Source organism: Centrocercus urophasianus, unplaced genomic scaffold (assembly GCF_019232065.1).
Source record: "Centrocercus urophasianus isolate 14NV4802_14NV808 unplaced genomic scaffold, USGS_Curo_1.0 seq_15, whole genome shotgun sequence".
NCBI lineage: Eukaryota > Metazoa > Chordata > Aves > Galliformes > Phasianidae > Centrocercus > Centrocercus urophasianus.
The window spans coordinates 1,537,508-1,562,439 of record NW_024884697.1 but is presented as its reverse complement, the minus strand read 5'-3'; the positions used below and the strand labels follow the sequence as shown (position 1 = coordinate 1,562,439).

The 24,932-nt window shown below is 44.5% G+C and overlaps 1 protein-coding gene across 1 annotated transcript in view; it reads right to left on the bottom strand.

Moving 5' to 3' along the window:
* PLXNA4 (plexin A4) overlaps window positions 1-24,932 on the bottom strand; it is a 443,874-nt gene that overhangs the window by 143,322 nt on the left and 275,620 nt on the right. Inside the window, exon 5 of the mRNA XM_042816033.1 lies at window positions 13,593-13,693. Within this exon, the coding sequence (XP_042671967.1) occupies window positions 13,593-13,693 (101 nt within the window). The remainder of the gene's footprint in view (window positions 1-13,592; window positions 13,694-24,932) is intronic.

Genomic DNA, 24,932 nt, shown 5'->3' with positions numbered 1-24,932 from the left:
GGAACCTGGTACCTCGCTGCCAGAAACCTTTTAACTTACACACTAAATACTACTAATCTATACTCTTTTGGGTTGGGTCAGTATGATCCACAATTTAAACATCCTTCCTCCTTCCTAAGTATGTATTCCCTGTGTCTACACAAGAAGAAATCTTGCCACCTTTGTGCCCATCTGTTTCAATACTTAATGGAAATCATGTCAGTCTCTTCTCATGCAAGAGCCTCCCTGCTAGCCATGATGAAAGTTTCTCCTGGCTTTGTTTCTTCTACACACAGCAGAGTTGCTGTGTCCAAGCCTGGTGTCTTAACCAAAAGAAACTCCATGCCATTAATACTGTAAAATGCAAATCAAGCCAATGGGGGGAACACCTGGTCTACATCTCCATTCCATAAGCATAAGTCTGCCTACCAGAGTAATGGCCCTGAGTCTGGAGTCCCTCCAAGGTCATTTCATTGTAATCCCAATCAGATTTTCTGCTCTGTTTGTGCCCAAACTGTTGAAAAAAGTGAGTTAACCTTCATGCCAAGTACCCCAAGGTGGAAGCTGCAGGAGTGACAGGCAGGCCAACAAATTGCCATCTCCTTTCTGAGAGACATTCCATCCTCAAACAGCTCTGACATGACAGAGATTAGCTGTTATTTCATATATTTAATTATTTCACGTATATGCTATAACACTGCTTGACCTTAATTTTGGGCTTCAGTAAGCTATCGATTTTTTTATAGTTTATATCATATTAATGATGTCATGATCATATCAGGGTAGCACTGAATTCCTATAAACTTTCAGAGAGTAATACATTTAATAGATACTTTAAGTATTGATTGATTTTGCTATATTTCATTCTATATGTGTTTTCTCTTTCTCTCTTTTATCTTTTTTTTTTTTTTTTTTTTTTTTTTTTTTTTTTTTTTTTTTTTTTTTAATTTTTTTTTTTTTTTTTTTTTTTTTTTTTTTTTTTTTTTTTTTTAAATTATGAACAGTAAATGTCCTATGCATCCAGGCAAAGTGAGAATTCAAATCATTTACTTCTCCTCTTAGTTTTTAATTTGGGAATGGAGGCAGTGAGAAAGGCTTTCTGCTCCAGCTCACATCAATCAATACGAGATTAAGTGTAACATTGAATAGTGGAACTGATACGCTCCTGAACAGCTCAAGAGGCAGCTGAATGATATTTTGTCAATTGGCCATACGAACTTATGCTTATGGGTCTCCTCTCCTTACGTTCTTCCCACCACCTGCAGATCTTCCATCAGCTGAAGCTGGAAGGGCCCATTTATTTTTGCCTCTGGTCCTTGAAAGCAGAGGGGGGAACTGTAAGCAAACACTCACTGATGCCCCAGCAATACCTATACGAATTAACCCCCTAATGTTCAGAAAATCATGTTTATATCTAAGTATATCCTAACCCCTAACCAGAAAGGTTGCAGCATTCAGATACCTGAAAAGAAATTTTATGAATCAACAGAATTCGTGGCCCTCCGCTGGACTCTTTCCAAGAGATCCCTGTCTTTTTTGTACTGGGGAGCCCAGAACTGGACGCAGTGCTCCAGATGAGGCCTTACCAGGGCAGAGCAGAGGGGGACGATCACCTCCCTCGACCTGCTGGCCACGATCTTTTTAATGCACCCCAGGATGCCGTTGGCCTTTTTGGCCATGAGGGCACACTGCTGGCTCATGGCCAACCTGTCGTCCACCAGGACACCCAGGTTCTTCTCTGCAGAGCTACCCTCCAGCAGGTCATCCCCCAACCCGTACCGGTGCATGCAATTATTCCTCTCTAGATGCAAGACTCTACACTTGCTTTTGTTAAACCTCATCTGGTTTCTTATGGCCCAGCTCTTCAGCCTGTCCAGGTCTCGCTGATTGGCAGCACAGCCTTCAGGTGTGTCAGCCAATCCTCCCAACTTCGTATCATCAGCAAACTTGCTAAGGGTGGCCACTAGATTAGAAAGTTAGATTAGAAAGTCAGCCGCGGGCTTGTTTTCAAGACAGGGTGAAAAAGAGGAGGGGATCAGACCAATTCACTCTGGTCCATGTGTGCAGTTTCTCCCTGAGAACAGAATGGAGCTAAAGCTCTTGGCAGCTCTCCCAACATCATCCTGCTACCATTATTAACTGGCTGGCTCCTCAGGGGCTCTGGGTGGAAGCGGGCCAGGGAAGCCTGCAAAGAGTTGGGAAAAGCCACCTCTAGCCCAGCCACATCTTAGTGGTGGCTCCAACAGAGATGCTCTGATAGTGCCTTATCAGGCCAAGCAATGCTTGAAGAGAGCAGGAGCAGACAAAAGAGGAAAGCGTTATCTGAACTGAAATCCTGCCCCTTTGCCCTGCACTAAATAAGCCAGTGCTCATTTGGCAGGGCTGGCTGGTTAAAACATCCCTTCCCAGCAGCCGTTGGAGGCAGGACGTGTCTGGCAACCTGTCCCCAGCTCACAGGGTGTCAAAGGAAAGGACAGTTCATGGGGGCTCCTCTCACTGCTGCCACTGAAAAAATCTGCAAACAGAACTCACACCTCTTCCTGGTGAAGGTCTCGGTCTCTTTTGAGGGTCTAAGGTGAAGAAAACACTGAAGTTCAGCTCGACTGATTATAAAATCACCAGGGAGTGATATGGAAAGGGCAGGACACAGAGCAGCATGCCCTAAGAATGCTTAAGAACCTGTTATCAGGACAGGACACAAGTACGAACTACTTAAATCTCCTTCTGCAACAAACTGTAAAATGCCTGGTTTTCCTGTGATCATCTCTTCACCTTGTTCCTGAGCCATCAGAGTGGGAACTCATTGACACAAGCAAGAGGCTAAAGACTCATTTCACCTGGTTCCTTTCTCCATCATCCTGCAGGCAAACATCAGAAGCATCTGGTTTGTTTTTTTTTTCATTCCTGCTATAGAGGTGCAGAGGGAGAGAGGATGCTGCAGCAATGCAACAGTGGTCAGCCATCCCTGCAGAACCCATCCCCAGGGAAACAAATACTCAAGAGTCAGGACCCAACTGCTGCCATGCACTGCAATACCTGCTGCATAGTTTGGTGCACAGCATGGCTTTGGGATTTGCATTCCACTGCTTTTTACAAGAGGGGGGTGAAGATCTAAACAATATCCTGCCATTTTCTGCTCTTCTCCAACTCTGTGCCATGCTCCTTAAACCTAGGAATGAAGCAGGGCTGAAAAGAGGAGAGAAACAGCCACATGGCAAACACCCTCAGCCCCCAAATTCACTTAGCACCAGCACTGAGCTAACAAGGGAGAAGCCTCCTAGGCATGAGTGAGCTAGATTGAGATAATTTTCATAAGGTGTCTCAATTAAAATGTAGATCTGCTCTTGTGCCTGGGGCAGAGGGGCAGGAGGCCCTGGGAATGAGATATGGGAGGGAAAAGCAGAACACAGGGGGTTTTGCTCCATTCCTCTCTGGCCTGTCTGCCTTAACCCTTCTGATGCCATCTCTGCTCTAACAGCCACAGAAGGACATGGGGTGATTTGGTTATGTTCAGCGCATTGAGCACCTGGCCATGCCTGATCTTCTGTTTTAATTAAATGAATTCCAAATTTACTCAGCCACTGATGAGATGAAATTAATCCGGTCATGCTTTATAGCCAGCACTGTCTGGGAGCCTTCCATCACCATGTCTTGCTTCTTGTAGGACTCTGGTGAACTGTATTCATAGTCCAAAGTGCTCTAATGCTTTGGACCTCAGCCTCCTAGAAGGGAGAGAAGAGCTGCTATTCCTCTCTTACAGACAAGTGGCTAAGCCAGCTGGAAATTAAGGATGGGAGTCACTATAAATTAGACATTTTTAAATGCAATTTTCCAAAAAGTAGTAGGAGAAACCAGTACTCCCAGGAGGCTACTCCCCCACTGTCAATAAACACCTGTGAGTTACATTGGTGTTTATTAGGTTAGAAGTCCTCTTGCTCAAGAATCAGAATTTTTTCCGATAAGAAAGCAAGCTATAAACATCCTTCTAATAAACTTGTCCAAAATCATGCAAAATCTTTCAGTCCATATGTCTTCAGTGTGAATTGAAAACGAATGGGAAGAAAGCATATTTTTTTATATCACCTGGTTTCTTACATCTCAACGTTTCAGCCAACTTAGTTTAACTCTGGCTCCAAGGTTTATTATTAAGACTTAAAATGATAAAACTATTAAGACTTCTCATTACCTCTGAAATAAATTATTGTGGTCTAATCTATCAGTCAGTGGAATGGAAGGCAAGAAATGTTGCTCTACCTCCAGATCTACCACTCATCTGTCACACAACCTAAGTCATGTCACTGTGCTTTTGTTTTCCTGCTCTTCACACAGAATCACAGAATTACAGAATTGTAGGGGTTGGAAGGGACCTCCAGAGATCATCGAGTCCAATCCCCCTGCCAAAGCAGGTTCCCTACAGCAGGTCGCACAGGTAGGCATCCAGGCAGGTCTTGAACATCTCCACAGAAGGAGACTCCACCACCTCCCTGGGCAGCCTGCTCCAGTGCTCTTCTGAATGGCTGATCTGTGCTTTTGAGCCCTGCAGAGAACCATAGCACTGTGTCACATACAACTATGGCACGGATTGGCATGGTCCATTGGCAAGATTTGGTGTTTTGTTATACATCAGAGAGGGACTTCTACATTACCCCCATAAGGTCAGAGATCAGGCTGTTGTCTGGCTTCTGTAATTCATGGTCAGTAGACATGGAACTAAAACACCTGTCTGCTTTCGTTGATGGTCTCCAATTTTGATGTTATTCTGTTCAAAAGCTTCTGAAGGGGAAGTGTGAGATGGAAAGTGATGGAAGAAAAGATATTCAGGAAAAGAAGATGATGACTTGGTCAGTTCCACTCAGTAAATTAAAAAAATATGTATATTGCTGGAGGAAGGAAAAAGAGACTATGTTCATAGCAAAGCAATGAAGATCTCCCTACTAAAACAAAAGACCCAACAGCAGAAGGAGATAATTAGCTTCAGCCTCTGAAGCTTCAGAAACCTCTATATCCAGGACCATGGTGCTTCAGGGAGTGGTGATAAAATATCCCCGGCACAGAAGCCAACTGGCAAAGGATCAGCCTCTACATCTCTGCTTGGGTGAATGACTGCAATAGGGAAAATTAGGGGCTGACGACATGCATGTTGATAGGAAACAGGGAATATTTCACAGAATCACAGGAGTTGAAGGGACCTGTGGGGATCACCATGTCCAATCCCCCTGCTGAAGAAAGCTCCCTACAGTAGGTTGCATAGGACTCTTGTTGGCATGTCACTGAATGTGGGAGTGACAGAAGATAACGAGTGAAGGAGTGTTTATGTGCAGACTCATGGAGAATGCATGTCCAGATAAACAGATAAAGATTTTCCATGCTCTTCTCATCAAGGAGAGCTTCCTGGCACATGCCTCTTCCATATCCAATTCCCCTCTGAGATCTATCACAGGTTGAGGATGATGAAATGTCACAGAAGAAACAGCGGAAGGCAAACATGCCCCCACCCTGGGGACAACTCATGTGGCATGCCATTTTCCCTCACTGGCAGATCATGGGCTGCAGATGCAGCAGGGAGCATATGACAGCAAGACAGATGGCAGTTCCCTACAAAAACCCAGTGACTGAGAATGAGTTTACTGAGCCAGCCATATATCAAGCAGTCACCAAATCCACACCAGAGAATGGCACAACCTTGAACAAAGTCTAGCCATGCTTTATTGCAAATTAAGACCCTAGAGGACTTGAAAATTCAGAGAAACCAGACCCAGGTTTTGACCACATTCAAAGAACATGAGGAGAGAACACTCTGAGCTGATGTTTGGGCTGACAACAGCAGGACTAGGGGAAATGGATCCAAGTTGAAGGAGGGAAGATTTAGGTTGGATGTTAGGGGGAAGTTCTTTACAAGGAGAGTGGTTAGGCCCTGGAACGGGCTGCCCAGGGAGGTTGTGGATGCCCCGTCCTTGGACGTGTTCAAGGCCAGGTTGGACGGGGTCCTGGGCAACCTGATCTGAATGTGTGTGTTTGGTGGCCCTGCTAGGCAGGGGGGTTGGAACTGCATGATCCTTGAGGTCCCTTCCAACCCGGGTGATTCTGTGATTCTGTGATTTTGCTGCTCACACATTGGAATCCAATGTCACTGAGATGTCCATCTCAGGACTAGCTTCCATTTCATCTCTACTACACATCTTGTCTGATATTTGGTCTCATTGTTAGGTGATCCTGTGTGGAGCCAGGAGCTGGACACTGTAAATTCTTATGGTAAGATGTAAAATGTAAATTCCCTTTCAACTTTGGATATTTTATGACTCTACGATTCTAAGATATGAAAACAAAAGCTGTGCAGGTAGGTCATACAGCTTTCCCCTATCCTTGCTCCCTCTCTGTCTATTACTCTAGCTGTGTGCTGTGAGACGTACGGCTGCGGCTTGCACTGGTGTGTTGTATATCAGTGGAAGGCTGATGCTGAGATAATGAGGATGCATCCCCTGTCAAGGATTCTGCATACAGGAGATCCTCTAGAAGGAGGTCTCCAGGTACCACTGAGTACCATTATAATTTTCTTACTGTTTGCCCTGGCATGAGACTTTCCTCCTAGCCTGTGACAGACCATGCAGCCATGTTTCAATTCAGAGGAGAAGAAACACAAGAGATCTTCCTGTGCAAAGACCAAATTTTCTGCAGTACTAAACCTGACCATCTAATATTTCTGTGGTGGAGACAAACCCCAAGTAGGACACCTGACACACAAGGCTTCATCAGCAGAAATCTTTTGCTGGAACCCGTTGCACAAACTAATTATCTTCCCATTCCTCCCTACTGCCCTCTAGCAAAATAAGCTAATCAAGGAAGAAAGTTGTTAACAAAACACATTTACCACACGCCTGCATCTTACAGTCCACAGTGCCCAGTGCTGTCTCTGAATTGCTTGAGGCAAGCACATCCACCAAGATAATCAGCCTGTGAAGGGCACAGCTCTGTCCTGCACTGCTAGGTAGACCAGGACAACAAAAGTGCTCTCAAAAAGGACAGAATGGCATCTAGGGAATGGAAGGATGCCTGCTCTGCTGCACAGAGGGACGTAAGGAGATACAGAGATAGGTCAGCTCTCCAGGACTGGTGATCACCAGTTATGCTCAGATGTACAGGGATGGTTCAGAGTCATTTGTTTAATGTCATCACCCATCTGTAGTAATTGGGATTCCCAGGAGCCTCCGTTTCACTTGGGGCTTTATTGCAATCAATAGACATGCTCCCTATCCCAAGAATTTCCCCTTGCAGGAACTAAGAGCCCTGATCTCATTTCAAAAGGCCATTGGAGAGCTGTCACATCTGGGACTATTTCATCTGTACTAAAGGGGAGGCAATGCCCAGGTGTGAAATGATGGGTACTTTAGCTATACCTCAGCAGACAGACTAAAGATTATCTAGGCTCAATGTAGAATGCTTAATGGGACACTGCCACTCCACAGAGCCCCCCTGCTGTGTGCTTCCCTCTGTGCACAGGCTGAAACGCCGTCTCCAGTTTCGATAACTACCTGAGAAGAAGTGGGAATCACTCTGTGCCAAGGCCGATTGCGGGAAGATGACTCCATTTCCCCTTGCTATCAGATGGAGAGGCTCACAGGCCATGTGCAGTGCTGTCTGCATGCCAGCTGTGACTGAAGAGGAGTCTAACCAAGCGGAGTATGGAGATAATGTACATCGGCAGCTGGTTTGCTCCTGCTCTTGCCACCAGTGAGCAACATCGATGGCTGCACCACTGCTAACGCTGCTGATTGGAGACTATGAAACAGAATGAAAGATTCTGGATTTCTTGCTATTATTTTTTCCACTTCACTTATCCTTTTTTCCCATCACATACTAACAGCACATACCTGGCACTCTCCTGTTCCAGTGATCATAGAACATCCAAAATTGGAAGGGATGCATAAGGATCATCAAATCCAACTTCTAAATGATAAATGTCCCCAGATATCTCAGATACACAGGGATGCCAAACATTTGCAACAGCTCTGAGATTCCCTATGATCTGGAAAATCAGCCCAGCTGGTTACAGGTTGCCAAGGCAATGCAGGATTTAAATTGGAAATCATTTGCTCCTCATGTGCCTAGGACACAATTGACAACTGACCTTTGATTCCCAGAACTGGCCTATGTCAAAATGATGTTCAAACAGGAAAGGAGACAGAAATCTTTTGCTATGTAGAAGAGGCCCCAGCCATGGGAGGAAGCCAAGACTTCCTCATCACGCCAGGTAAATGCAAAACACTTAAATGGAGTTGGCACTCCATTTCACAACTTAGGACAAAACAGCAGAATAGGAGAATATGGCTCAGATCCTGGTTTCTTACAGTGGAAGCTGAGAGCCTATAAGATCACAAGGTCTTGCAGGAATCAGTAAATTACACTTTCACCACTATTGTTTAGAGCTCATGATGGCACAGGACTGAGTACAATATTCCAGCCTCCTGCCCTCCTGGATCCCAGTGCCCCTCTGTATCAATTAGGAAATATTCCTTCCCCTGCAGAATTGAAGGGAAAGACTGGCAAGGAAAAGAAAGGAGGTGAAGGGGCAAAAGAAACAATCTCACCCTGAAAGTCAGTCATAGTCAAGCAAGAAAAAGACCCTTCAAAAAAGGTCTTATTGCAACATCTATAGGCGGCTTAGGTCACCTGAGCCTCTCTAGTGATTCAGAAGACTTTGACCAAGAAAGTTAAAGCCAGGGACGATCAATGAGCCTCTGCAAGCAGCATTGCATCGGGTTACCAGCTGAGACGAGACAGTGGGAGCTGCACTTCATAATGTTTTTTTTCCCTCCTCAGTGAGACTGAGGAGCGATTACAAACCTCCCTCCTCCTCCACTAAAAAAACAGTTTTTTGAGTGTCATTTTCTTCCATATCATGTCAGGAATGAGCATGGTAATTTCTGTGTACAGAAGCACCTTTCAGCTACAAGGAATCTGGGAAAGAGCAGGAGAGTAGAAGGGCACAGAGGACATATTGCTCAGATACCGATGTATATTTCTATTGCCAGATGACAGCATAAAGCCCTTCCAAACAGGGCTTATTTTTTGTGGGAGAAACAAAAAAACCCTCATTTGGCTTCATAAACACCACTCTGCCACAGTTACGTAGTTAATATGTGGTCAGATCAGTCTAATAAATGTTGTTGGAGTCAGCCAACCTAGAATCCACCAAAGGCATCCAGGAAGGTGGTTGGTAAAATCCACATGTCAGAACTCTCTGGTATTACTTCATTCATGAGGTGAGGATGACTACAGGGAACCATCCTAATCCCACAGTTCAGAAGTAGAGGAATCTCCTGCCACCCATTCTTCAGCTAGGGCACAATTCGGGTACAAAGCCAATGGAGACAGCTTGGTTCCCTAACTGTTTTTGGGTGTCAAAAGGATGCATAAAGGACAGCAGAGAAGTGTGGATAACAGAGCCAAACCCCAGATCTGCTCTCTCCTGGAATAAAAATCCAGAATAAGATTGACTGAGGTATAAATGAATTATTCTCCCATTACTAATTGTATTCCTCTTCTAAAATGGCTTTAAAAATATTTCTTATTAAAAAGAAGTTGGAAATAAAAAGTTGTGAAATAGCACAAATCCTCCCTGAACTTGGGATCATTTTCCTGTATGTTTGCAGCTAATAATCAGCTGGCCAAGGAGTCCCCTTAGCAGCAAGGGCAAATCCCAGAGCAGAAGGTGGCTGGTGCCTGGGGGTTACATCCTCCCTTAAGGACAGCTTGTGCATGCTCCTTGATTCTCTATCCCAAAATTAGAGGATGAAATGAGACAGCATGACCAAAATTTAAAAGGGGTGGTTAAAAGGACAGAGTCTGGGACAGGTCCCTTCTTCACCCAGCAAGGTCAGTGCCTTCTCCCTTTGTAAAGCATTCTTTCTCCTTGCAAGACTGCTGCTGCCTTTTCGTCTCAAATATCCATTTTTGGGGGCAGCTAGGGTGTTAAGTATGACACAGAGACTTCACATAGGGCTGAAACTTGTGTGGTCACCATGAACATGTGGAATAGCACTTGTTTATGTCTGCTCTGGTGCTGGTGGTAGATCACAAAGGGATAATGAGTGCTCCATCAGCTGCAGAAGGCTTTGTCCCATCTTGGGGGCTAAGAGCCTCCCCACTCAGCCCCTGTGTGATGGGGGAAGGAGTCAGAGGAGGGTTTGGACACAGATGGAGACTCACAAGCACTTGAATATTGAATGGTGACTTTGGACACCCAGTAAGACCAGAGGATGCTGCACTTCATGTCAGGCTTGGGGAAGACTGCTCTGCTCTTGTCCCTCTCTGCAGCCTACTATTCAGGCTGGTGACATTGTTGTGACCTTGTGACCAGGCACCACACAACTCCATGCCAGCTATTAGCTTTTCAGCCTTGTTCCTCAACTGCCCTCCCCTCCCTCCAGTTCCCACCCTGGCCCCTCACCCTCCCCTGGAGACCCATGCAGCAACTGAGTGCCACATTTTCAATTTACACCAACTAAATGATTCATTGCCGCCTAAAGAGTCCTGAACAGAGACCAGGAGGGGAGCTGAGCTATAACAGGGAAAGGGAGGAGGGGGGACAAGATTGAGACTAAAGATACTGAGATGAAAAGCTCCGGTAACCTGCTCTATATTAGCTCTCCTATTATCAAGGCAGGAGCCAATCAATGCCCCCCTCCTCTCTCCTGCAGCCGTCTGTGGGTCTGTCTGTCTCTTTCTCTCACAGTGGACTCGAGTTTCTGAGTGTAAGGTTAGGACGGCAGAGCTGAGGAAATCAATTCCTGAGCCCTGGCACACAGCCCTTTGCACAGACAGCCCAGCTCTGCCGTGAGATACTGGGTGCAGACCTGTCCCCAGGTGTCCCCAGACCTCTTATGTGTCTTGAAATGGGCGTCTGGGGAAAAGAGCCTGCATCAGCCTTTAAAGTGTGAATCCCAAAGTATGAGTGACCCATACGGGAGAAATAAAATGATAGATGTTGTGCTTGCCTTACAGTTTTCAGTCATTTCCCAGCCCACCAGTGTTTCTCCTGATGGTTTATACTGGAGGGGAAAGAAGTGTGAAATGGATGGCCTTGCCTACAGGATATCTGATTTCCAGTCCCATTCTGTCCCAGGTCTTGGATAGCCTATATGCCTCTTTCAGCCTTTCCCAAAAGCAGTCCCCACATCAGCAGAACTAGATTCAGCCAAGCCCTGAAATTCCTCTTAGGAGGAAAAAGAGAAGGGTCAGCACACATGAGGGGAAATATTAAGGCAGACTTCCCTAGAAATCCTTGTTCAGGATTTGCTGACCAAGCACCACATATGAGGAAAAGTCTGTTAATGAATCTTGAGGGGTTTTGAGGTGCAAAAATAAGAGCTATTAATGGCCTCAGTGTTACGGCACTGTCGCAATGAATGTCCTGCACATCTAAACATTGCTGAACGGGATGCAGATGGCTCCTCTGCTCTTTGGGATATCTAGAAGGACTGAAAAAAACTTAGGCCCAGAGAGGAACACAAGACTGAACTGAAAACCCCTGCCATACTTGAGCTGGAAATAGGATTTCTTATCTGCAAGGGAAAGAAAGGGGAAGGAAAAGATAGGAATGGGGCTGAAACATCTGCTTTGCAAATGCTTCAGAAAAATCCACAGGGATCTCAATGACCTTGCCACTGTTTTATAAATAAAAAAGCAGAAGCGACCAAATGGAAGAGGACTTGAGGACCTTGCTGTCACCCAGATCTGGGTGACTCTGGGGACAAATTTCTGCTTGAAGGACTGAGTTTGCATGAAGATTTCTTGTGCTAGTACAGTCAAGGCTGCCATTCTCACTTATCACCAGCAACAACATTTCTGTCACTCTTTCACAATGAATTGCTAGGCAATCTGCAGTTGTCTCTGCCCCTTTTCTCTCCTTTTGGGGATTTACTGTTGGGTGTATTGATTGCTTGTTGCCACTGACCCTGGATGGTAAGAGATGAAATATCTAGCATTGATTGTTACAGTACAATCAATGGCCAAATTCATGCTTGCATACAGTCTGTACTGCTCTTCTATTAGCAACATGTAATGCTCCATAGGATGGATGCAAGATATGAAATGGAAACATACTATAGAGCTATATATCAGTTGAAAATATCCTCAGGTCAGTGGCATGGAGAATGAAGAATAAGGTCACAGCTCAGGATTAGTTTGCCAAGGATCCCTTGAAATTATCCCAAAACCAGAGAGAAGTTTGGAGCTGGGTCACCTAGAAATTATCTTAAATTAAGCAGACTGTCACTGTTTTGACCGAGGGTCATAGATGACAAAGAGCATCTGCAGAAGGTTGGGATATAGTACGAGTTTGTTCCTTTTTTGTCTGCTTCAGAAAGGAGAGGTAGAGAAAAGGATCTTTCCAACTGCATCGCTATCTCCACAGGTAGAGTTTGCAGTGCAAGAGGAAAAGTTGTGAGGTAAACTCAGAGGAAAAAACAGACACTGCAATAGCAGAGTTCATCAGAATAACCATCCATCGCAGCCAAGGATGCTGAGACTTGGAGTGACAGCACCCTGCAGAGCAATGCTCAGCTGGAGACATTTGGTGAGACAGATCCAGTGCACTTTCTAGCCACTGTCTCTGCCGAGAAGTTCTTGGCAAATGAGACCACTCTGCCACTCAGAACCAGGAGCTCAGCCAACCTGACACCTCCTTTTGCACGGCTTTGGCAGAGGGCTCTCTGCAAGAGGAGATCACTGGCACTGAAGGCTGCAGAGAGGGAACTTCAAGATCAATAACATCATTAAGAAGGTCTACAGAAAACAAAGCCAATTAGTTAATCTCCCCATCCTGAGGACGCTTGGATACATTGCTCTTTGGGAGGCACTGCAGAGGGCAGCACTGCAGAATAGTGTAACAGTGAAAGGAGGTCTCTTCTTGGCCTGTTGCAGAGAAGCCCAAGGATGTGGATACAGACAACTCTGCTCAACATCATGGCTTGATAAGCCAAATGAGCAGGGCCAGCACAGCTGAGATGACCTACAGAAGAGAAATGCTCAACTTCAGGATTAACATCATTCCACAGTGATGTTGGAAGCTTTACTCTCCCCTTGAAATCTAACTTGGATCAGATCCTTGGGTGTTCTGAGAGAACTGATTCCCATCTAAAAGCACTGGAGATTATGACGAATGTGAAAGAGGTTCAGCCTCATAGTGGAAAGTTGCAGGTGCTGAGATAAGTTCCAGTCTGGCTGTTAGCTAGGGCCTAACTGCCACAATATGGAAACAAGAAAGTATTTGTCACACAGAGAGAAGCAGCTGGAGGGCTTGATTCAACACACATCAGAGTGGATGGGTATTTTCCTGTGCAGCCAGCACACTATGAATGTGGAAATTGAGGAGATCTGATGGGTCTCTACTGACCTTTCTCTTCCATTTTCAGCTAAAAAATGTTTCTTGATTAAGCAAAGACTCCCCCTTCAAATCCCAGAATCCCAACTGGAGTTGCCAGGGTGACATCTAAGTTCATCTGGCTAAGCTAGGGACCAAAACAGCTCTTTACTGCTGTTACCATGGTTGGAGAGGGAGATTGGCTGGGCACGAAGGAGGGCTGGGATGGTGACAAACACCAGCAGGTACTTACGTGTTGTGAAGCACACACCACCCACAGTGAGGGTCTCCTGAGCCCAAGCACTCGCTGCAGGTCTCGTATTGACTGCAGGACTCCACGGGCACCCGGGTGAGCTGCAGGAGGAAAGGGGACAAATTATCAGGATTTTCATAGGGCACTGCAGTGGCCTTAATGACTTGGCAGAGGTGCTACCCTTCCTCTCCTTTTTCCCTGGTGCTCATCATCTGAAAGGACATCTCTGCTGAGCTTAGCAGGGCTAAGACAGATGCAGATATGGCTGCAGATTACTCTAAAGTTCAACATGGTGAAAATCCTGTTCAGATCAGCATCTCCTCTGTGATCATGATCTCTCAGAATCATAGAATCATACAGTCACTAATGTTGGAAAAGACCTCTAAGATCACCTAATCCAACCATCCACCTACCACCAATATTGCCCACTAAACCAAGTTCCTCAGCACATCTCCACATTTCCTGAACATCTCCAGGGATGGTGACTCAACCACCTCATTGGGAAGCCTGCTTCAGTGCCTGACTACTCCTTTGGAGAAGTTTTTCCTGATATCCAGACCTCTTTATGTGGTCTCTCACTTACATGCACATTTTCATGGGGATTCAGCAAATCAGGCAGGCCTGGGTGCAAACTGTGGTGACAAGGCACCTCAGGGAAATTAAACGTGTTAACTTCTGTGGTAGTGAAACTAGATCTCCATGCTCTCCTATACTGTGGTTACAAATCACAACTCTTTCCTTCTCCTTATGAAATCTGAGATCTCATGATGTCTTTATCTCTTTCCTATGGCCTCATGCATCTCCACTGCTCCCAGGGGAGTGCTAGGTTCACACCCCAACAGTCAGTTGTAATCAGTCATAGAATATCCTGAGTTGGAAGGGGCACATAAGGATCACTGAGTCAAACCCCTGATGCACCCTGGGGTACTGTTGGCCCTTTTGGCTGCCTGGACACACTGCTGGCACACATTGTACAGAATCCCCACACCCCTTTCCTCAGGGCTGCTTTTCAGTCTGGACACATACCCAAGGTTGCCCCATCCCAGAGAGGTTTCTCCCAGCTACCAGGGGCTACCAGCCTGGGTAGTGACAGAGCTTGCCATTACCCTGACTTTGCAGCTCAGAAGGTATCAGTTTGACCTAAAACACCCACACACTGCCAAAATAAGGCATTTTACTGTATTCTTTTATCCTTCCTTCCTTCTTAATTAAAGTATTTCAGGCAGAGATTTCAAAGACAGAAAGGACCATCTAGCTGACCTCCTGTTTAACGGACCACAGGCTTTTGATTCTATTAGGTTTCCTAAGCCCCTTACTTCTTTTGAAACCAAACATACAATTTGGGCCCAGTGACCTGATAGTCTTTTTTCCATTGAGTAAGCTTCTGAGAGCTTCCATAATACACAGTCAATTGCCAGTGCCTTCACCCTGGCTCATGTCATCAGGGAGAGTTTATTCCTTCAGATGATACAGGTTGATATTATACTGACGAAACACCACTGAGAACTGTCAAATGTAAACTGCAGAACAGTTACTCATGACAGATGACAAGGGAATACACCTAGATCCTAGTGACAATTTTTTACTTGGTGCAACATTCAAGGGAATTTGAACTGAAGATTCATTCTGATTGCATCTGTAAATGGAACAACACAAAGCTCCGTATATAGAGGAGGAAGGTAAGGAAAAAGAAGAAAAAGAGATTCTGAACAAAATTCCAGATATTTATGGAGATCTTTTCCATTTTTATCAGAAATGGGCTTCCTAACCCCTACCCAGACCTCATGTAGCCTGTGTGAAAAGGTGAAAATTTGTACTTTACCTTTGGCTGTTAGCAATAGCTTTAGTGAACTTTAGATAGAAATATGATAGAGTCTATTTACCGTTGCACTACTGCCTGTATCAAGTCACCCAAGGAAATCAACGGTGGCTGCTGAAAGCTTTTAAGGACAAAGGGTGAATGTCAAGTAAAACCCACAAAAATGCCTTTCAATCCACTGCCACGCACATGAGATCCTAATCAGAACAGATCATAGAGCAAAACGAAAATGAGAAAATCAGAACAGCTTATCAAGTCATTCTAACTTCAAGAAGCTTCAAAGGCAAGGTGACTTGGGCTTGGATGCAACAGCTCCACATTCCTTTAGGTGCGGACTTTAGGTCAAGAAGGAATCGTCAGTTCATCAAATACGAATTTCTATATGCTTGAAGATTTCGTCCTATTAGACTCACATTTACCTCAAAAATATATCTTATCTTACAGTTCAACTTTCAAAAAGTCATACAACTTCAATAAGAAGGTAGCAAGGGGTGGAGATCTTATTATTTATATGTTGATTTTTACCACCTGTTAGCTCCACCTGGGAAAAATGTACTTATTTTTACTTATATCTAGCTTGAAACATCTACACTGTGAACATCAAAGTACTTGAAGAAGAGGCAGATAGTTCAGCTTGAAAGACTGCAAATCTGCCCTTCCTTAATCCACATGTAATCGATTGTGTAATCTCCACCTTGTAATTAGAAAGAATACAGTTGGTAATGGTTATCCAAACTATCCTTGGCTAACATATGGTGCAGCACAGTTTATCCTCATTAGCTGTAGATAATTTTTTCGGACCTCAGCTTCTGAGCTAGTTTACATCTGCCTTACAGAAGCGAGTTTCAGTTAAAAAGTTCAAAACCTGCACTTTGCTAGAATGTAGTGATGTTGGATTCGAAAGCTGTGAGTCAGAATCCACTTGCGACTGTGACATATGAACAAGAATGAAGTCCTAGAGGACAGAAATCTACAATTTATTTGCAAAGTGCTACAAAAAGAGTGGATAGAAAGCTGTCTCTGTAGGTTTTATTGTTATTATTATTTAATTAGCCATCAAAGCAAAACCAAGCTCCTCTCAGAGGCAGAAAGCACCTACTGGGAACACAGATCTTCACTGAAGACAAACTTCTTTGTCTGTGTACTTAATTTTCCATAGGATACAGTTAGTGTCTTGTGTGTGCAGGAATGCACATTGCCTGTGTCTCTGTCCCAAAGAGCACTGCTATGCAGTGTGAGCTTACAGCAAGCCCCATCCTTACCCCATGTCTTGGGAAGCCAAAGTAGTGGGTGTCTTGAGTCACCATTTGCATTGCTGCATGTTATTTTTGCTATATAAGACCTTCTATGAGTTCACCTCAAGTAGCTTTATGGTGAGACTAATTAAAATTGTACCATGCTGGTAAATGTCTTGGGCTGTGTCACACCTTCTAATTAATAAAGGAAGAGACTATAAAAAACAAAGAAGCTGCAAGTGAAAAGGAAGCCGTCTAGGGGTCATCAGCTGAAAGGAGAAAGAACATCAAGCAAATAAGGCACATCAGAGGTCTCATTTTCCTTTGGAACATAAACTGTAATTAATTCAGCTCAGCTTTTCAAGTTGAAAGTTTTGAGAACTGACCATGCCCCTTGGGAGCAGTCAGCTTTTTATGCTTCCCCTAAGATATCTGGAAAAATAAAGTCCATGCAACCTCTCAATTATGGTTGCCTTGCCATTTTTTGTAAGGATGAAGGGACTGGACAACACTGAATGTTGAAATCTCGACTGCAAACCATAGCGTGATTGCTCCTTCCCCCATTTTTCATGCTTGGAATGTCTAACAAGCATTTCAAGCTTGTTTCCCACCCTCACTGGGGTTCCACATATCTGATCTTTCATCAGTGAAACTTTGATTCAACGTTCTGCAGCAAATATTATCAGGGTCTCAGCAGACAGAGGATTAACAAAAGCAAAGTGTCCTTCATTTTGGAGCTCTAAGAGCCAGCTTGGAGACATTTGTATTCCTGCAGTGGTCACAGCTTAACTGATATTTTGGCCTCACTTCGCTCAAGCAAAATTTGGATGTGCTAAGAGACTGCTGTTGTTCTAAGGGCTTACAGCCCATAGTGATGTGGCACATATTCCCATTTTATCCATGAGAGCCATGGCTACAAAAAAGGTCTCATGCAACCGAAGGAAGCTTTGAAGATGTAAGCCTAAGGCATCTGGGCAAGGTCATGCAAGAAGTCCATGAATAAGTTGATTATTGAATAACAAGTTATTAAGTAAAAGCTACTTAGATATTAGTTGCTTTGAAATGTTGAAGAGATTAAGTTAAATCTCCTAAAGATCCCTGTTCACACAGCTGTTGGACACCTAGGAGCTGCTGTGCTTCCAAGCCCTTGTCCATAGCACACTGGAGACCATCTAGCCTCCCCACTACTCACTGAACGAGATGCAATCCCAGTGCCTGGGTCAGACAAATGGATGTGACGTCCTTCTCAAGGGTAGCAAGAAAACAGTGAGCACATCCAGCTGCCTCAGGTGCAGCAGGATTGGAACAAATACTTCTCTTTGCCAACATATCCATTCAGAAGCCCCCAAAGAAATCATTCATGTGTTTCTGGCTCCCAAGGACATCTCAAAAAATCTGGCAAACCTGCAGACTGTATAGTTTAGAGCTCACCTGCTATATATGACTAATGTGCTTTTTGCACAACACCAGGGCCATCCTCACCGCTGATCTAGCTTAACCGCAGCTTCTGTAGCTCCCAGCCTTACTTTTACCCTCTACTTCTATTACGAATGAGCTTCAGAAAGTCATTTAAAACAAAGTGATTGAGATTTTGGATCTGATAGACAGTAACAGTTAATCCTGTTAGAAATTTGGCTCTCACTTCTGCCATTATATATTCATAAAAGCTCCTGCTATGTGCTCAGTCATAATTTTCTGGCTCCCATTTTTGACTTCTTTATTTCAATATACATTACTTTTTTTTTTTTTTTTTTTTTTTTTTTTTCCCTTAAACTGCCAACATTCTGGTCAAAACATAAATCATTGCTCAATCTCTTCTGTTATAATTGGATGTTAATACAGCATCAGGATTTATTCAGTCTGATGGACTAAGTTAATTTAAATGTACAAAAAGGCATCTTAAGTAGCCAATTTCCTTCCCAACAGTCAAAAGATACATTTCCAAAACACTGAACAGTGACTCTGTTAAGCTATGCGGGTTCTGTGAATGCTGCTATCTTTCAAGACTCAGCCAGTCTCAAAAAACTGCAGCAAGATTAAGAGAGGAGCTTATTTGATTTCAAAGTCTTGAATTGAGTATTCATGATAATACCATTTATTAAACAGAGCAAGACAAAAAAACACCTAAGAGACCACTGGTGGATCCAGATTCTGCAGCCTTAACAAAGTTACCCGGGATATTTGGCTACATGTGGGGCATCCCAGGATGCCAGTTTTAATACGGCCTGAGCTGTGGACAAAGGGACCTTGAATTCTTCTGTTTTGGTCAAACTTTTGCACCTCCAACTGTAAATTCAGCAAAAAAAGCAGAAACACAGAAAAGAAAAGACCAGGGAAGCATATCTTAGACTGAAAGAAATAGGAGATGTGTTCATGTATATGACTGTGAAGCTGGTGGGAGAGGAAAGAGATGCTCCTGTGGGGACAGAGGCGAGGCTCCGAGTTTGATTCCAGCCTGTCACACTAGCATGATGAGTAAATAACTGCAGTCCCTCTGGGGACATGGAATGTCATTTCTCATCAGACACTCACAAGCTCTTTGTCTTCATTGTAACACTCTTCCCAGTAAATCCATGCTTACATACTTGGAAAACTGGAGGCTTTAATTAAGGAGAGTTAATTGGGAGCAGCAGTAGCTGTCAAGGACAAATGACACAATAATTAAACTGGGGGTCAATGTCCCCCTGCATGGCAAGGTAAATTACCTATCCAAATATGCCTGTTCACACAAAGGGCTTTCTACCTATAGCTGTGTTTGTGCTGCTCCTCCACCCCTCCCCTTCGCTCCCTTGATGTTTTTGGCAAAAGAATTCCGTACAGCATTTCCAGAGCAAAACTCCAGCCACACCTACAGTTCACTGACACAGAGGCAAACCAGAAGCAAGATGAGATACAGAAAGATTTAGTCCATGGCCCATGCCCATGGCCTCTACGTTCCAAAAGCCCCAGATATTTTTGGGGTGAGGCTGAGAGATGTCTGTTCCTATTAGATGTTCTCACAATGAGCTCATTATTGATTACTCTTATAGCAGGGAAATTTCCACTGCACCTTTTGTCTTCCTCTTCCCCAAGTCTTTCTTGGCAGGACCCTGCCTTATAGCAGTATCAAAAAAGCCAACTTTGGGATTGTGTATGTGAAGCATGCTGGACCCATCGAGACCATAAATCTTATGCTTTGTTGGGAAGAACTGTGGCACAAGACATATGCAAAGCAAGGGTTGCTCTCTCTCAAAGTCCATCTGCAGAGTCGCAGCCTAGGCTAAAAGCTCAGGGTCTGTCAATTGAGGGACTCTACAGGACAGGATCTGTCTGCTTTGTTTTAGATGCCTTCCCAAGGATAAGATAAATCATGCCCTGGATGTACCTATGTCTGCTCACTGAACATAAAAGAGGTCAAGTTGAGTCATTTACAACATACAAGGTGAATTCTGGGTGAGGCAAATCTCACATCACTGCCATAGTTAAACTTTCTATTCCTCCAATTTTTTCTCTGCAAACTGTCCCCAAATATGCTGAGCTCTCCTCTCTTCCCAGCTGCAGGACCCGAATTATGAATCACTGTGTGAAACATATATTTTTTAATCACCAGAAGAGCAGTAGGAGATCTCCATGGTGTTGCATAGCTAGAAAACTTCCAGGAACCCAATGTGTGATGACAAAGAATACATCTAAACAAGTGCTTTTCACCATCTTCTCTATAAACACAGCCCTCATGTTTTGCCACGTCCAAGCTCATTCCTGCTCTGTGTTCTGAGAAATAGACACCTGGATAGCAAAGAGTATCTCAGTCCTTAAAGGCCTGTCAGTTTCTTAGGTTCCCCCGTCACAACTGCTCACCACGCATCCTGTACAGTCCCTTCTTCAAGGAGGTCCACCATGCCTTAATGATTCCTCTCCCAGAAGCATCAGTGCTTCAAGAGAAATCACAGACGTACCATCCTGTTGCCATCCTATTGCAATATTGACAACAACCTGGAATTTGAAGAGCACATGTCCATATGTTTCAGTGCTGTATCTCATACAGGATTCCGCTGCATTCGCTCTCGTTCTTCCTTAACAGGAATACTAAATTCATCCTCAACTGGGAGAGCAGCAGTTCACTTTGTCAGCATGCTGCTGTACCTTCTCCATAATGCAGTACACTCAGTAGGAGTCCTTGACTCTCATGAAAACAGCAGTTCTTCAGTTCACAGGTGTGGAAGAACTGTCAGGTTATTTTACCCAAGCCTGATGAAACCCTCACCTTCTCACCAAACAGCAGGCCATCAGTTAGAATCATATAAAATCACAGAATGACTTAGGTTGGAAGAGACCTTAAAGATCACCCAGTTCCAACCTCTCTGCCATGGGCAGGGTTGCTCACCACCAGATCATGCTGCTCAAGATCCCATCCAACTTGGTCTTGAAAACCTACAGGGATGGGGCATCCACAGCTTCTCCAGGCACTTCTCCGAGTAATTCTGGCTAACTTGTTCTACCTGCATTTCTCCCTAACAGGACCAGGTTGTTTCAGATCCATGCTGCCTTCTTTTCCTTATCCCATGGTCAAGCATTTCAGCCAGTAAATTGGAAAACAAAAGGACAGACTTTTGTCCTCTGGTGCAGGATGAGTTGGACTTGGTGATCCTTACGGGCCCCATCCCACTGAGGATATTCTATAACTCTAAAATTATAGGATTATCCTACCCCTAAAAGCACAGTCAAGCTACAGAGAGTGTTAAAGACAATTTGAAAAACTGCCTTTTCCTCAGTTGTGGTCAGACTTAAAATCTCTCATGATAGCATATATATAATAACACAAAACAACTGTATTGGCTGGCAGAAATAGCCCACATAGCCCCATTCCTTATCTTCAGCCATTGCCATATGGTGCTAAAGGAAAAATAAGAACAGCTTCTCTCCCAGCCATGAAATGGAGCATTTGTTTTATTCCCAGACACCCTCACATATACCCTCCTTCAACCTCTCTCTTCTCATCACTGCCTCCTCTCCCTTTTTAAGTAATGCTCCACATAGTGCCATCAAATCTCAGCTGACACAAGCTCCACTGCCTGCCACAGGCAGCATCAGTTGAAGTGATAAGATCAACTGAAGAATTATGAGGTCACGCTGGTTAATCTGCAAACCAAAAACTTAAGATCTGACGCAGGGAGAGCCGTGATAACCCCTGCCTGCAGTTCACCCTGGGCTGCAGCAAACTTGAGAGACGCAGATTTGGGATTTTCCAAAGTTATTATAATACCTCTGCAGAGCATTCGCCACCGATGGCTTTAATGAGTGTTTCAGTCAAGAGTTAAGTAAGATCCAGGAAGGAAATGTAAAGCAGGCTGTTCCCAAGCCCTTAAATGCGTGTCTCAATTTAATAAATGAGAGAAAACCAGACAGAGCTTACCGCTCAGCTGACGCCTGCGAGAGCTCAGAGCACTTCTGAGGTTTGGATGGTAATTAGTGCTGCCAAAAAGGCAATTACCAAGCAGAGACGTGGGCAACTATTTTGGGCCACATCTATTTGCCTTCATATGTCTCTGCTGTTTGTTTCAAAGCGGAGTAAGTGAAAAGAAGTTCCTAGCAAAGCCCAGCTCCTTCTCTGCAGCACTTTATTTCAAGGAGATGCAACATTTCTACTGAATGCAATGAGGGTAGCCCTATCCCATCCTTCCGTGTCCATATTTCACAGGGTTAATGGCATAACCCAGCACTGCAAGCACTACACATGTTTTTCCAGCTTTCTCAGATATTTGTTCTGTCGTAAAATGAAAGTTCAAGGACATCTGATTCAGGGATCACATCAATACATAACATTTAAGGTCAGAAGGGACATTTAGATCATCTGTTGTCACCCCCCTATACATCATAGAATCGTAGAATAGCCTGGGTTGAAAAGGACCTCAAAGATCATCTAGTTTCAACCCCCCAGCCATAGACAGGATTGCCGACCACCAGACCAGGCTGCCCAGAGCCAGGATGGTATCAGAACGTTTCTGCCAAGGACCAGGAGAAACTCTGCATGAGGATACAGGCAACTGATCCACTCATCCATCTCAGTCATTGCTTTCTAGGACACAGCTCCTGCTTTCCAGCCTGACCTACATTCCTTCTTAGGAGACAGAGAAGTTTGCATTTACTTTGTTTGAGGATGCTGAAGACATTGAATCTCTCAGTCCTCACCACCATTGTTAATGCTGAGCTAATCATTGCACCACTGAATATTTTATCTGCAGGGTTTAATACCAACTTCCTGCTCATTCATGAACATTTTCAATAGCTTTGGGCCCAATATTGATCCCTGGAGAACACTTCTGGGAAAACCCTCAGGCCCTTTTTGCTATTTTTATCTTCTTTTTTTTTAACAGGAATAGGCTGTGTCTCAGTCGTGGTTTGGAAGGCAAAGGCAGGAAAATCACACAATAAAACTTAATTATTTTCTTAAAGAATGAAAAAAAAAAAAAAAACCCACATACTTTTCATAAAAAAAGATCCTCACCCAATGGCCATTTGGCCTAATTTGAGAGCAAGTATGACAAGTTTCAGACTTAACCAGGGACTTCAATACTTAATACCGCCTAATACCCCTTCTAACCACCACAGATTTTTCACTCACAGGGTGGTGACGCACTGGAAGAGGCTGCCCAAGGAGGCTGTGGATGCCCCATCCCTGGAGGCATTCAAGGCCAGGCTGGATGTGGCTCTGGGCAGCCTGGTCTGGTGGTTGGCAACTCTGCACATAGCAGAGGGGTTAAAATTAGATGATTGTTGTGGTCTTTTTCAACCCAGGTCATTCTATGATTCTATGAATTACTAAAGCAGAAGTGTCTCTGCACTGCAGCTAAGTTATGCATGTTGTCCCTAGGATATTTGAAACGGGGCATTACTGGTCTTAGTAGGCAAAAAGGGGCCATGCACTATCCAGTGCTTGTATGTCACTGCTGTACACAGTGAGGCTAAAGTTCCTCAATGAAGAACCTGAAAAACTGGAAACTTGTAGGATTATTAGACGTGTTTCCTGAGGATGAGATGACTACGTTGTGACTACAGACATCACAGAGATACAATACAGCAGCACTAATGCAGCTGGCTTTGTCAGCATCCCAAAGAATGCGTGGGTCCTCCTTTCTGTTGCCTCCTGGTGATTACTCTGAATTCAGGCATTTGCATGAATTGTGCAATGGCACATTTGCCTTTTGTGCTCCTTTAATTTTTCTCATATTTTTTTCATATCTTTTCCTCCAGCCAAAGCAGAAGTTGAAAGTCACACTGCACCTTCTTTTGAATGCAAAGACATAAACAGCATCCACATGGCATGAGGCTCTGTAGAGAAACAGAACTTTTGTCCCCGCAGATAATTGATTCAAATCTGATTTAAGGCCTTCAACACTCCTCAGTACTGTCTGGTACCATAGGAAGCAGAGATCTCATTTCAGCTCCCAGCTGCCAAGCACTGAACTTACAAAAGCTGCTGCTGAGCAGGAGTGCTGCCTGGGGGGGGTCAAGGACCGGGGCTATGGGGTGACAGTGTTGGACGGCTGCTGTATGAACACTGCCAGCTGGCCCATGCATAAAGCACGGAGACCCAAGAGACCCCATAAAGCCTCTGCCAGCTCCATCCAGGTGGTTTCCAAACTGGCATCTTGAAAGGGAGTGGGATTAACGCACTGAAGCATCTTAAAGGAGCCCTCTGCATCCAAGATCAAAGCCGCCCTAGCTTCAGGTCTCCAATTACACCTGCCCCCCTTTCAGACATCTCTTACAAAAGCACACAATATGATTTGAGCTGGGGAACTTGCTCGGGTGCATTACACAGTGCACACCACGCCGTGAAGAAAAAAAAAAAAAAAAATCCCCAAACAATTCTTTTGTCCCTGTTCATAAAGAAGGGAGGCCTGTTTGGCACACAATGTAAGGGGAAAGAAACAAGAGCAAAGAGTAGGGTCAGATCCTCAGAGAGCCTCTCTGAAACACAAGATGCGCTGTGCAGCTGGGACAGCAAAGTCCTCCTTGCTCCCAGGGTAGCTCCACATCTCCAGCCAGGCAATGTCTGAGCTCACTCATTGCAGCCTTCAAGAACTTGCAGGGAGCCTATAAGCAGGAGGGGGACTGGCTTTTTGCATGGGCTAACAGTGACAGGACAAGGAGGAATGGTTTTAAACTACAAGAGGGGAGATTTAGGTTAGACGTTAGGAAGAAATTCTTTACTGAGAGGGTGGTGAGGCACTGGCACAGGCTGCCCAGGGAAGCTGTGGATGTTCCAACCCTGTACACAGAATCACAGAATCACAGAATGGCCCA